At 42.9% G+C, this 14,800-nt stretch overlaps 1 protein-coding gene across 7 annotated transcripts in view; it reads left to right on the top strand.

Moving 5' to 3' along the window:
* The window catches only part of DZANK1 (double zinc ribbon and ankyrin repeat domains 1), a 93,461-nt gene extending 78,917 nt beyond the window's left edge, over nucleotides 1–14,544 (top strand). For 5 of the 7 annotated variants that reach the window (XM_058563277.1, XM_058563279.1, XM_058563280.1 and 2 more), the window contains 6 exons: nucleotides 1,261–1,345; nucleotides 1,763–1,863; nucleotides 4,564–4,644; nucleotides 5,164–5,291; nucleotides 13,238–13,312; nucleotides 13,701–14,544. In XM_058563277.1, coding sequence (XP_058419260.1) covers nucleotides 1,261–1,345; nucleotides 1,763–1,863; nucleotides 4,564–4,644; nucleotides 5,164–5,291; nucleotides 13,238–13,312; nucleotides 13,701–13,824 — 594 coding nt within the window. In that variant the 3' untranslated portion in view covers nucleotides 13,825–14,544. The remainder of the gene's footprint in view (nucleotides 1–1,260; nucleotides 1,346–1,762; nucleotides 1,864–4,563; nucleotides 4,645–5,163; nucleotides 5,292–13,237; nucleotides 13,313–13,700) is intronic. The other 2 variants (XM_058563281.1, XM_058563282.1) reach the window with 2 other exon arrangements.
* Nucleotides 14,545–14,800: the final 256 nt, after the last annotated feature.

Raw genomic sequence — 14,800 nt, 5'->3', positions numbered from 1 at the left:
AGTATAGATACATGGACCCTGCCTAACTGAAAGAGAGGCTGGGGGTATCCAATGGGCGAATGCACATGAAAGTGCTTTGAAATCAAGTAAAGCACTACAGGCCATGTTTTCAGTTGTGTGGCTAGAGCAGAGCTTGGGTCAGGGAGGTACTCCGGGAGACAGGGAGTGAGGGATGCAAGACAAGGCAGGGGAAGGGGCTGAGTGAGCAGGTGACACAGGTAAAGTCTAGCTGTAACCTGATCCACGAGGAGCTCTGGAGTGTGAATCACTCCACAAAGCTGCCCTCAGTTGAGGCAAGGAGGGGAGGGGCATAACCTCTAGAGCACCACAGCAGTCATCTGCTGAGGGCATTGGCTGGAGAAGGGGGTCAGCTGCGTGCTGTTGGCGCCAACCCAGGAGCTGGGATGAGTGTGCTGACTGATTAAGGGGAACGAGGGGGTGTGGGGGGACACCAAGAGCATCTACAACATGCTGTCTGTCAAGTAGAAGTAGAATTATTATCCCCAGGTTTAATATGTGTTTTTCTTTAGCCTGCGTGTTCTAGTGTTCTGGAAGTAGCAGGTGGTTCCCTTTGGCAGGAGTAGGCAGCCGTGTGAGGGTGGGGCGGGAGGCCATGCTGTGATCTGTCCAAGTGGATACAGGGTTCCAGGTCTGGCCTGTGTATCATCTGTCCTCATTTTATAACACATCCGTTGCACCTCTTTTTACTTTCACAACATCCCTTTGAGGTAGATCATAATATTTCCACTTTACAGGTAAGGAAATTGAGGCTCAGAGAAGTTAAGCAACTTGCTTCTTCCAAGGTCCCTAAGCTAGTAAGTAACAGAACCAGGATTCAAACTCTGCCGCCTGAGCCTCCCCATCATGCCGCCCTAATTCCAAGACATGGAAGGGTTTTAAGCAGGGGAAGGACACAGTTACTTATAAATTGTATAAAGGTAACTGGGGCAGCCACATGGAAGATGGGCCGGAAGGAACCTGTTGGGAGGTTGTTGTAATGATCCACTGTGAGAGGCAGGGGCCATGGCATAGTGATGGAGAGGAGGGGCCAGGCTGAGGAGCCATGTAAGAGGCAGATGGACAAAACATCATGGTGAGGTGAGGCAGGTGTCAGGAAGGATGTCCAGGTTTCAGGCTTGACTGTCTGTTTAGATAGAGCTGTCATTAACAAAAAGAGGAGCAGTTAGCAGGGAGATCATTCTTTCTGTTGGGACACAGCAGCCTCAGCATTCATGGTGCTTGAATTTTTTCATTGGCCAGAACCTTTCCCTCAACAAGGCGGTGAATTTCAGCGACCACTTTCTGAGCAGTGGTAATGGGCTGTTCGGCAGCAGGTCCAGCTCGGGTGAGTTGTACCCTTCCAGTGATTTTAAAACAACTGACCAGGAATACACTGACTTGGCAAGGATGGTAGAGAATTGCTTAGAATTTGCCATCCCAACCCACATCTTATGTTTATGGGGCAGTCATTTCATTCCTCTGGCTTCCCTGAAGTCAGGGGTGAGAACTTGGGGAGATAAATTTGGGGGTTGCTCATTTGGGCCTAAAACCTGTAGTCCCTTCTCTTGCCCTCCTTCCCACCCATCCTCTGGTTCCTGGACTGAGAGGAGTGGCTCCAGGAGTCCTTCCTGCCGGGTTTAATCAAATAGAAATTTCCATAAAAGCTGTTGTATCCTCTGACCTCTTGAGGGACATGCCGTAGAGTAGCTCTTTACATGTGGAGGGTGGCAGTGGGCTTCATTTTGATCTTCTACTCTTCCAGTGAGTGACTACAGCCATAGCACCTCAGACACCACTGAAAACATCAAGAGGACAAAGAATTTCAAGACCAAGAAATTTCAAGAAAAGAAGGGGCAGCTTATAGTATGTGTACCCCTTGGTCCTTAGCTGTCTCCTTCAGCCTGTCTATTTAATGTTTTGGGATTTTTTAAAATGGAAGAATAATTTTCATTTTCTGTTCCTTTTTTATAACAGTGTATTTTTATTTTATGGAGGCAGAATCCTTTAAAATATGTCAAGATTATTAATTAGAATTATTTTAAAGTTCTCATCGGTTTCCTTAATCACCTCTGTTTCCTCTAGGGTCAGTTCTGCCTGTCCATCTTTCTCTCTCTTATTTTTGGTTTGTCTCAAATACGTGCTGATCCTTGATTGTCAGGTCATGTTGACGAATAAAGGGCTAGTTTGGTTAGCACAGGAGCCTGGCATGAGTGCCTAGCATGGTTATGTATGTGGGCCTGAAGTCTCTGTGTGGGTGGATGGGCATGCTGTGGGGCAGATTTCCCTGGAGGGCGTGTGGGCGGGGAGCAGGAGAAACCCTTGGGGTCCCCTAAGTTGCCAGTATACGAAGGCCTTTCCTCTGGTTTGAGGATGGTGCTGTGAAGTGCCCTAGTGTGTTTCATTCCTGGATGGAACTGTCTTTCCTTCCTTGTCCTGCCAAACCCTGTCCTGTGTCTGTCATAGAGGTCTGGGCTCTGCCCTTCTCCCTTCTTGGGCTCCAGTGCTCTCAATAGAAGCCTTTGTTAGGCAAATTCTGAACTCTCTGGAAAATAGTTACCAGGGTTTAAGCAGAGAGCAGAAGCCCCCTGCCCTTCTTACATGGGAGAGGGAGGGGACAGCAGCCATCTCAGCTATTCACAGGGAAGCCCTTTCATAATACGCTCATGGATTCAGCCTGCACCCAATGTCTCCCCTCCTTGTTGATTAACTTCGAGCTTCTGCAGGGCTCGCTGGAGAGAACACACTCAGGCTTCGGCTGGTTTCTGTTTGCTTTGATTTCCCTGTCAGTCAGATTCCATCTTCTTTCATTCTTTAGGATTCCTTACAATTTCTGATCCACTGATGATACCCTTTCAGAGTTTCCTACAGTTGTTAGTTTTGCTTTTCAAAAACATGTACCATGAATAATTTCAACAAGAGCTTTAGAGAAAGAGACAGTGGGTGCCCTTGCTCAGTCCCCCACCTTGCCTTTTAGTTAGTCCTCTTTGGCTGCAGTAGGGAGAACAGGTGTGCTTAGCAACACGCCCAAAGCCTGGGTCTCCAGCCCGAGATGGAGATGGGCGCAGTGCCAGTTCTTCCCTCCACCTCCAGTGAAGCCAGGCCCTCAGGGCTTCCTTGGGTGCACATACCGGCGCCCAGCTTGCATCGTGATGTCTCCGGAGGCGGGGACTCTACTCCTCATCTTGTCTTTTCCTGCCATATGCCTTGCATGTCATAAACACCAATAAATTTGGGAAGAAGACCTTAGAGTTGTTTTAACTTTTATTGCTTATGATTCCTTGCACTCTCTACCTTCTTCCAATTTGAAATATTGTTAGTAAGTATAAGAGAAGTATAGAGTTCCATAAACTTAACAATTTTACCGTTTGGAGGACTCTACCGACTTATTCTGTGTGTGACTTGAATCCCCCATTGCTGTGTGCCTTTATTTTCTCATTTGCACTTAGGGGATAAGTGTCAGAAACTATAACATCTGTCCACTCATTCAGTGATTATTTTTGAGCATGCTTATACCACGTGCAGTTTTAGGTGTGAAAATAAACAAAAGACATAATGGTCTCAGACCTCATGAAGTTGACATTCTAGTGCGTTCTGGTACATTTTTCCATAAGGAATGGAATTCACTATAAACAAGCGCCTCCCAAGATGGGGGTTTTACTGATTAGAGCACCTTGTTCCAGGCTACTCACCCTAGGGGGCAGAGGGGCCTTAGCCTGAACCTCGCATTTCTTCTGAAAGGCTCAGAGGCCTTGATCAGTGTCCTCACCCTCATGGCTTCCCAGGGAGCCAGGGATGAGGTAGGTATTATTTCCACTTCACAAATAGGGAAATGCTGGTCCCAGGACTACCCCACAGTCACCGCGGGACCCAGTGGAGAAACATACTAAAAGTAATGTCTCCTGCTTTCTAGACTGCTTCCTTCAGTCTTCCAGCAACCAGCATTGGAAATCGTTTATATATTAAGAAAGATTATATATGAAGATGAATTTTATCATGTTTTTAAAATATAAAAAGGATAATAAATTCTTCAGATTTCTGATGATAGATGAGAGCTTTTTTCCCCTAAACAAGAGGTCGACTTTATTGGTTCACTCACTGTTCAGGTGAGCACTTTTTCTGAACTGTCCTACTTCGGCTGACTTTGAACACTTTTTCAAGTGTGCAAAGTAAATTTTAGGATTCACCTGGTTGCTTTTCCTAGAAATATTCGTAGTAAAACTTGTGTAGGATTTTTGGGTTTCTGTGAGGTTTCTCATTGCATCCTTGTCCTTAATCATATGAAACAATGTCAGTGTGATGTCCTTTCCCAAGGCAAGGTTTCAGAGAACAGCCAGATTTACATTAGATGTGTTTATTTGTGCTGCTGGCTATTGAAGACCACACACACACACACACACTCACACACACACACACATGCTCATGCTCACACTCGCCTGTCCCTGGGGCTCAGAACTTAACCTTGGAGAGGAAGCATTGGACTTGAGGGTTGAGCCTGGGCTAGTGGGACTTGACAGTAAAAATATTTTGCAGTGGTGGAAATGACCACATTCTGTAATCCTGCAGCCTGAAAACAGACTTCTGCTGAAGGAAGTGGGACCGACAGGGGAAGGAAGAGTCTCTGTGATTGAACAGCTGCTTGATGAAGTAAGTGGAACCAAAAGAACCAACCTTTCTAGGATTTTCAGCCTGGCGGTTCACCTCTCTCTCTTGCACATGGAAGTTTTGTTCAATATTGTGATAATCACAGTGCCATCTCGTTAAAAACTGAGAATGGATTAAATGGCTAATCAAAAGCTTTACGTGAATTGTTACCTGTTGCTAGTTTCCATAGCAAAGAAAATAGGCGGAAAAGTGCGCATGAGCCTAAATAACACGCATGCAGGTGGACCGAATCCCTGGTCTGTGACCCCATGTGACCTTCATGTTTCCTAAAGAATTGGGGTTGTCTGGGTGCCCGCCCCTCCTGATGTGGGAAACAGAAGTTTTATCGCCCAAGTGACTTGGCAACTCTGTCCGTTGTAGGTGGGGTCTTGGGGTTCCGGCTTCTCTTCTCTTTTGCTTCAAAATTCCATCAAGGATGTTTGTTACACGTAATAGGATGGCAGTTGGATGCTGTTGAGTGCAGGGTGTTGTGGCCACTTTGTCCTTGTCCATATGCTGCAGGGAGCAGATGCCAACTGCAGCGATGATGAAGACCGACCTGTTATAACCGTGGCTGTTGTGAACAAGCACCATGAAGCGATTCCAGTTCTCGCGCAGAGAGGAGCAGATGTCGACCAGCAGTGGGGCCCGTAAGTGAAACGCAATCAAAGGAGAGTTCTGGCACCATGTTGCAGCCAGCTAATACCTCCTGGGGCTCTGCTGCAGCAGAATCAATCTACATGCATGCCCTGTTCAATCTGAACCACTTAAGAATCTTTTTAACCCATTTTGGCCTTAATAAGAGACTTAAGTGATTCTGTTTTCCAAATCTGGGTAAAACAAAATTTTAAAAATAGACTATTGGATTGCATAATTTTTAGTAGCTTTTGTAAATACTTATACCTTTTATTAACTCACAAATTCATGCTGTTGTGGGGCCATCAAATCCTTAGCCCTTGAGGAGTTAAGCAGTGTTTTCATCATGATCCGAACAGTTAACATTGATAAGAGAAGAGAGGGCACAGTGTGTTCCCTATGGAAATATACTCATGAAGTTAGTGCAGGAAGAAAACCTTATACGGTTGTCTCTGGATGCCAGTACCACTGGGGAGGAGACTGGTACATCTGAGTTCACCACAAAATCTCCTGGTGCCTTGGTTTCCCCAGCTGTGAAACAGAATGCAGAGATACCAAGTTACGTTGGGTGGTTTTGTTACTTTCCTAGTCTTGGTGCTGTCCAGACTCGTGACCTCTCCCAGCCTTGTGATTCTATCATTCCCTTGCAAATTACTTTGGAAACCTGGGGTGGAAAGTTCCTTGAGTATGGGTCCTTCCTGTAAACTGCGTCTACCCTGCTGATCACGTTGTTGAACTAGAAGTCTTCTAGGGATATTGCAGGTCTAACGCTACTGCCTCTTGAATTGTTACTAAGAGAGGGTCGAGGCCCAGCTTAGTGAATCATGCCGCTACGTATTCAGGCCAGCACAAGGGCCGAAAGTTAAATTGCTTTGCTTCTGATTTTCTCTGTTTCAAAATTTCCTCTAGTGTTTTTATTCAAAATATATCCCTGTTAATTTTTCTATGTGCGTTTTTATAAGTTTCTGCCCAATAGAACAGCTATATCAGTAGACATGACCTCTTTTTTAGTTTTATTTTGTAGCAGAATGTTTGGCATGTTGGTGTACATATTTGATGGCTGGAATGTACTTTCTCAAATTTTCTTACGGTTTATGTTCATCATCCTTTGTCAACTTCTTCATTTATCCCACACTTGTATTATCACTATTAATAAAAATAATGCTACCTTGTTTGTGTTAAGGTATACTTTAGATTTTTATAATTCAGACAAGCTTTTCTTATAGCATTTAAGGATAATGTTTGTGGTTGATACAAAAATCTCTCGAGCACACTTTGAATTAATGCTTAAGTATGGTAAGTCCTGGCTTTATGAAAAGTCCAGCTAAGAGGATGAAACTACCCTGGACATGGAACAAATTACCAGTTTTTCTTTGGTGTTCCTCAGTTTCCATGTTTGCCTCATCACCATTCTACAAATTGACATTTATCCACACATGATCTCATTGCATTTTTACTAAGTCTAACACTGTAGTTATACCGACTATCTGAGTGGTATATAATAGTCCTTCGTCACTCCCGCTGCATTATCGTGATTACTCTTAGCAGAGTTCAGCTCACGTGGTGGGGAGGGGAGGAGAGGAGAGTTAGACTGGAGGCCCTCCCCCTAAACAGAGCACAGAGATCTTTTCTTCCTTTTCAGTTTATGCCAATAGAAGAAAGCAGATTTTTCCACTAAAAGCCAAATTCTGCTAAGTCTGGTTTATATTTGTTAGTTTGAAGTATTTAGGCCTGGGTCAACCTGGCCTCTGCCCCACAGCTGGACCCCTATAGATCCAGGAACATGATCGCAAGTTTCCAGCATCCTGCTGTTTTTAGGCATAAGCCCTCCAGAGATCCGGCTTTTCTGTAAAAGAGGCTCAGTGACTTGTCCCTTAGCAAGCCGGGATTAAAACGCTCTTCCCCACCCTGAGCTTGTTTGGCTAGTGGGGAGACGCAGCCCAGGTGGTCTCTACACAGGATAACTTTCATTAAGTAGTGGGAAGCCCTTCCCTTGTGTTTCTGGTTCACATGTTTGTATCGTTCCTACCAGAATAAACTCATATTCTGTAACAGAAAGGGAAGGGCTAAGGCGAAGTACACCTCTTCCACCAAAGCTGATACTGCTTACCGGCAGACTTCAGAAACACAGATTCACGGTCTCACTAGGAGAGGGACATGGAGAAGTGCTGTTTGCTTCTGGACGATAGCTGTCCTTCACTGGAATTTTTGAACATTCCATCTGTTAGCTCTGCCCCAGGAACCAGGTGAGGAAATTGCAGCCATCAGTCTACTTCTTAGAGGTTCAACTGTGGAGATTTGTTCTATTCGGTAATTCAAGATTTACAAAGAGAGAATGTACTTCAATCCACCATGATATTTAGATTTGAATAAACAGTTTGAGTTGTTTATGCATTACTAGTAAAAAGTTTCTTTAAAATACGGATTCATGGAACACCACAGAGTACCTGCTGTACAAAACATGTTCTAGAAGACCTGATGAGACAATACCAAGCTACTCCTAGGAACACACTCACAGGATACCACCTCTACTCTGAAGCATGGGGTTCTAATAAGAAGGCGTATTCCATCTAGTACCCTGCCATATTGGAGTTAAGTTGTTTGAGGAGCAGTATACAAAATTAGAGTTGGCAGGGTCACAATTCGTTATTTTCCAAAACTGGACTGTGGATTTCCTGTGGTTACCCAGGAAATAGCCAGCACAGAAAATCTAGCTGTCAGCAACCCTTCCCCACCGCCCCCGGCCCCTGTTCAGTAACTAGAATGCACAGTCTGCTCTCAGTTTGGGGAGAGTTATAAAGGAAGAAGATCGTACATTTACTTAGGAGATGCAACAACCCCGTGAATATATCTAAGTTCAAATGGTAAATGCCTTATAAAGACCCAAGGAACTTGACGCGTGAAGTGACACACAGTAAGCCCTATGCCGTTAGGGAAGAGGGAAAGATGAAAGATGAGGAGGAGACTGGTGTTACTGGTATGACTGAGACATTCTTTGTCAGTGCTCCCATAGCAGGCTGTGTGACCCTCTATCCTACATTTACAGCTGGGTCCTCTGAGCTTCCTGAGAGAGGAACAAGCACTGTGTCACATGTGACATGGCGGCCCTGGCACTAATGAGGGCACCAGGCTGACACTCAAATATATGCTGAATAGATGAACAAATAATCAGAGTGACTGAGAGCCAAGCAGAGGTAATCTGAAAGACCTCATGAGAAATGTAAACTTTGAAGGTGAACACTGGGGATTGTGCTAAAGGAGAGGGGAAAATAGACTTTTCTGTGGGTGGCAGAGGATGGTCTGGAGACAGGAGAGCACAAAATGTGGAGAAAATGAACATCATCTTCTTGTAGGTCTTTTCATCTGTAAAACAGGGATAATAATACTTATGTCATAGAGTTTGTTGGAGGATGAAATAAGATCATGTATTTGTAGTGCCTTTGAAGAGCCTAATAATTGGATATTAATAAATGGTAGCATTTACTGTGATTATGAAAAAGATGGATTACCAGGCTTTGAATGGAAAGTATTGACTGCACGATGATTGCCATAGGATATGGGGAGGAGCATGAGTTGGGCCTGGAAGGATAGCCTTGGTGGGGCCTTAAGCAACAGAAGCCCAGGGTGAAAGGTGTTAGAACTGGTTAATAGAATTTAAATTAATTTAAGTTCTACATTCTACTACTGTTAATACATGTCACCAAGTCTTCCTAAGCCTGAGTTTTCATATTAAAGAAAGGGCATGATGTATTCTTTTAATGCCCCAAACTCTAAGAAGATGAACTTGGTAAGTGCTGCTCATACTCTAATGTGCATATGAATCACCCAAGGATCTTGTTAAAATTCAGTAGATCTGGGGGGAGGGGGCTGAGATTCTGCATTTCTAATATGCTCTCAGGAGAGGACAATGGTCCAGGTACCACAGTTTGAGGAGCAAGGATCTAGAGACTGTTGTTAATATACAAGAGACAACCCAACATGGCCTTTGGTAAGGAGATGACCTCACAATGCTGTTGGACACAGGGGATTTTTCCCCTGTACCCGACAGGTCACTTATGTTGATCTGATAAAACTAATAATAATGATATCACCACCACCAACAACAGCAGTATGAAGGCTGATCCACAAATTTAGTCACTTCAAGGAACTATCTGTATAGAACCAGTGGGCAAATCTTTGGAAATTCTGTCATAAGACACATGGCTTTGACATTTTCGCCTATAATAAGGTGCCTCTGGAGAAGTATGAGGACAAACTAGATGATCACACCATTCAGATTTGCTTCACACTAGGAGCCTTGGCCAAATAAGTTATTTAAGTAGCTGAAATTATGTGAATGATAAGATCTAAAATTAGATAAGATCTAAAACCGTTAGGGTGGTTTGGTGCTTAGAGTGCTGTTGCAGCAAAAATCAGTGCAAGTATAAGTTTCTCATTTACTTGGGAAAATGGAAAGCCATCTCTTTAACTGGACAGTTCAGATTCTGGTGCCCAAATCAGGCATAGGATTACCCTTCCACAATTGGATGGAGAGGTTTATGGTGCTTTTTACCTGAAATTCTTGCAACTCATATGGGTTTCAATCTCGGAGGCAATACCTCTTCCCTTAATTTGTTTGTCTCTTCATTCTTTTCATTGATGTATTCATTTTACTAGTGGTTATTGAGCACTTGCCATGTGCCAGTCACCATTCTAGGTGATGGAGATACAACAGTGGTGGAGATAAAGTCCGTGCCCTCATGGAGCTTACAGTTTAGTGGAGGACACAGACAATAAACAAGTAAGCAAATGAATAAGTAATTTTAGAGAATGATACATGCTACAAAGAAAATAAAGCCAGGTAGGAAAAGAGAGCGTGTGGTCAGGAAAGGCTCCACCCCTACCCCCCAGGACCAGAGACACAGAATTAGTCTGGAACAGACTTGCTTTAGGTGCAGAGCAGTGCTGGTGAGGTTTGTTCACCAACTTCATTCATTTTTGATGCATTCAAAGTGAGATTGCTTTATTTATTATTAGTCTGGCAGAAAGATTTTTTAGATTGTATATGTTTATTGAAAACAATTCTTACGCACCAAATAACTTTTTAATTTTATCAAAGTAAGATGTGCACATGATTAAAAAGTCAAATCCTATGGAAGGGCTTAGCAGTCCTCCTCTACCCTCACTTCTTCATACCCAGTCCTTGTCCTCAGGGACAACTACATTTAAATATTTCAAAGTTCTCCTGGGAGTAAACTATGTCTATGTCACTAAATAATATATTTAAACTGATAATTCTTGATTTAGCTGCTTAGACGTTTTCTATTAATTCTTGCCATGATAGATGATGATTTGGCTTGATGACCCCACCTGATCATTTCTGTCCACACCTTCATGTTTTGATCATTCTATTACTATTTTTGGTTCCTTTACTGATTACTGTCATAAATATAAATAAAATGCCTAAACTGCTATATTTTGACCATCACTTTTCAATGGTATCTCTTGACTGCCTTGTATATAAGTGCATATAACTGTATATTAGTTCTCCCTACCTTCACCTCTACCTCTCCTTCCCCTTCCACCTCACAACTTCTATTAGTATATGCTTACTTTTTAGAAAGCTGATCACAATTATATTTACTTGGGTTAACATAATTAAGACTTCCATTCTTTGCCCACAAATTGATTCCAGTAGTTGAAAAGCACAAAGAGCAATTGCGTTATGATAGTGACATAAATATTGCTCATTGCAGAACCAAGTGGTATGCTGTGAATTACATTTTCCTGTTTGTGGGTTCAAGATAATGACCCCTAGGCCACTCAAAGTAGAATTTTCTTATCAGAAATGTCAGATGGATTCTCCTTACACATCATAAATTATTCAAAATCATGTCACATTTCATTTTCTAGTATAAACCATAAATAACTTGTATAATTTTTGTGTCTTTCATTTTCCTGGGACTTCTGATTGCCTTTGTTTTTTCTGGTTTGAAAAAGAACATGCCTTCACCACATCCATAATACCATCTGGTTTCTTACTTTTTCATTGCCATTCTCCTTAGAGACATTCTTCTTGAAGTACAGGTTTCCCCCACTATCCGCAAGTAGAGCATTCCTATGAAATCCGTTATAAGCTGAAATAGCATAAAACGAAGAAGCAATTACTATTAATTTATATGGGAAAGTTTTTTGAGTGTTCTCAGACCTAAAAAATAACATGCCCAAATAAATCAAGATAAAGCACAGTTGCTCATAGACACTGTTGAAAACTATGGTGTTTTGATGCTGAGATGCTGAGTGTAGTTCCTGGGCAAGGAGCTCGGTGGCGCCATGCTTGCTGCTGCAGATGCCCGCCGGCTCTGTAATACTTGGCTACAAAACAATCACTGAATGCTATAATGTTCATTTGTGACCTATTGTTTGTTCTTTCTGGAAGCATTTATCCTTGAGGTTCTGAAATTTCACAAGGCTATTTTTTGATGTGCTGTTTTTCATTCACCTGCTTGGCCCTGTCAGTTTGAAAAGTCATGTCTTTCTTCAGCTCAGGGAACATTTCTTCTATTATCTCTTTGGTATTTTCTCCCCTCCATTTTTTCTGTTCTCTCCCAGAATTTCTATTAGTTGGATGGTGGACCTCTTGAATTGATCCCCTCTATCTTCCTTTTTTCTTTTTTTCCATATTTTTCATCTCCCTTTTTCTCGCTAAGAGATTTTCTTAACCCTCCTAATACATAATTTTTATTTCAACAATAATATTTTTACTTTCTAAGAACTACTTTTTGTTCTGATTTTTTCTTCTTCATAGCCTCATGTTTTTGTCTAATATTATCTTCAGTCATTCTGAGGATACCAATGAGGTATTCATCTTGCTTTAAATTTCTTATGTTTGTGTGTCTTGGTTTTTCTCTTTGATGCTGCAGGTTTTTCTCAGATGTCTGTGATCTTTTGTTGTCCATTCATATTTGCGAATGGGGATGGGGTGGGTGAGTGGGAATTCTGTTTATATGAGTGGAGCTTGTCAACTGGGGAGTTCTGTGGGTAGGTGAAGTTGCTCTCAGGCTGGGACAAGTGGAAGTCTTCCCTCTGGGCGTGGCAGTTGCTGGCCTGATTCTCACCAGAGGCTCCATTTATCTTCTTCAGAGAAGAAGCCACCTTATTTTTTCTCCATTGGGATAAATTTCTGGCTGCAGGTACATCTGCAGGTGCAGGGGGTGGGTTGGCGGTGTCAAGGGAAAGAGCAGGGGCTGGGAGAATGCAGACCTTCAATTTCTCATACCCTTTCTACTTCAATCATGACTCCCACATTCCATCACTCCTGCCGCCTCTGATCAGGAGCCTTTCATGAGTTCTCAATGCAGGTGCCACCACATCCTCCATTTCAGCCATCCACTGCTCCCTCGCTGGGCCAAAGCTGACCAGGCAAGGTGCAGAGACAGTCTCGCATGCAGCAAAATATACTCTGTCTGACCTCTCGGGCTTGCCCTCCAGGTTCTAAGACTGGTGTTTACTTTCATATCATACAAGCCAAATTCACTAAAGCCAAGGTCATTTTCCCTGCACAAGAATAGGAGCCTCAGCCCTGAAAGGCTATTATCATATAGACAGTGCCCAAGAGGTTCAAGCCAAGGGTGAGACTATGTCCAATATGTTCCATATGTTCTGGCAGGAAATTTACTAAAATAACATTTATTAGCATTTATTAAATCAGCTACAAACCAGATCCTTGTGTGGTTTCTCACTTTAAAAAATGAATGTGTTTATAGACTTTTCAGTTTCTATCTAATATCAAAGCTTACCTGCCATCACAGTATTCTTCCAAGGGAAGAGGCAGAGAGAGGAGACTTAAGAGATTGTCCCAGGTTAGTTAAATAGGTCAGTGGGTGAAACCAAGGCCCCTTTGGTCATGTGCCTCCTCTCCACTTTCTGGATGATGCTAGTTAAGGATTTAGTCAGGATGATTTTTTTTTTCCCCAAACAGGCTCCGAAATACAGCTCTTCATGAAGCAACTCTGCTTGGCCTGGCAGGGAGGGAGTGCATCGCTGCTTTACTGCGGTATGGTCCCTGGCCTCTGGGGGAGACTTCTGAGGGCCGCAGTGATCCCCCTGCTGACCTGTGATGATTTCAGAGGGCTGTGGCTCCTGAATAGTTAAGCTTGTGAATGGAGGCCACCATCACACCGTCGCTCCCAGGCACAAAAGGCTTCTAAAAGCACAAGGATGATGTTGTCCCGTTTAAAGCCACTTGGTTGTAGGACTTTGATGCAATGGGAACCAATAGCTGGGACTGACATTGAACATTTGAAATTGTAGATCCACCCTTGAGAGCTGGGGTCATGGTGGCCTCTCGGGGACAGGTTTGGGAAGGTGGGGCCAGGAGGGATGAGCCTGGCCCTCAGGTTCAAGTGCCTGACTCCTTCTATTCTCCCCTATTTCCTTTGCAGATGCAACGCAAGCATCCGAAAGAAGAACGCAAGAGGCCAGACAGCGCACGACCTGGCTCTGGAAATCGGGGACGACCTGATCACCTCGCTCTTTGCTGCTAAGCTCAGCCTAGATGACTGTTAGACCCAAGGGTCTCTGCGGGACTGCACTGGAAGAAACCATCCGGCTCTGGCAGTTCTTTGTTTCTTTCTGAAATGTGTGTTTGAGGTTTGGGAATTGAAGTTGAGAGAAACTCATAGATTTTTTTTTTTTAGTTATATGGCAGTGTAAGCCACCAACACCACATGGGCATTTCCCAATATGCCCTGGATGGTGATGAACTTAATGTGTGGTTTTTAATGGTTTATTGCTGCTTATTTTAGAATTTTCTTTTAAATTTATTTTTCAATAAATAATAATTGCACATGGTTCCAAGTTAAAAAGTATAAAGTATTATGTAGTAAAAAAAAGCTTCCTCCCATCCCTGTACCACAGCCACCCACTTCCCCTCCTCAAAGGCAGGCAATGATACCAGTGTCATCTATGTCTTTCTAGAAATAGTATAGGATTATATAAGCACGTGTATTTAATACATGCATACATACATATAGAGTATACATAAAATATAAACAGAGATAACACATATATATTCTTTCCCCACTTTTAAGACGAATAATAGCAAACCACACACTGTTCTGTATCTTGTTCTTTTGCTTAATATATCTTGTAGGTGGTTCCAAATTAGCACATAAAGATTGAGTTTATTTAAAATGTTTTTTTCTTATGTTGATCTCATCAATATTCCTATTATGGTTTGTTCTTTGGTTGACAAGCTTTGAATAAACCATTTGCAGGAATGTGTAATTTTGTCTTATTTCCTTTTTCAGATTGTTATATCAATCTTTGAGTGGTAACTCTGCAGTCATGAGGTCCCTAAACTATTTCTGTTAGCATGTGTAAATAGAATATTCATTAATTTAGGATAACTAATTCAGCACAATAAACAGTAGACTTTGTTGAGGTGGTTGCTGTCATCACTACTTTATTTTCCCTGGGTGGGTGACTGTCTGTGGGGAGGACAGGCGCAGAGTCGTCGGAGTCCAAGCCCCGGAGTGGGGTC

Source organism: Diceros bicornis, chromosome 19 (genome assembly GCF_020826845.1).
Source record: "Diceros bicornis minor isolate mBicDic1 chromosome 19, mDicBic1.mat.cur, whole genome shotgun sequence".
Classification (NCBI taxonomy): Eukaryota; Metazoa; Chordata; class Mammalia; order Perissodactyla; family Rhinocerotidae; genus Diceros; species Diceros bicornis.
Note: the sequence above shows the minus strand (reverse complement) of the source record. Positions and strands in the feature narration are given on the sequence as shown.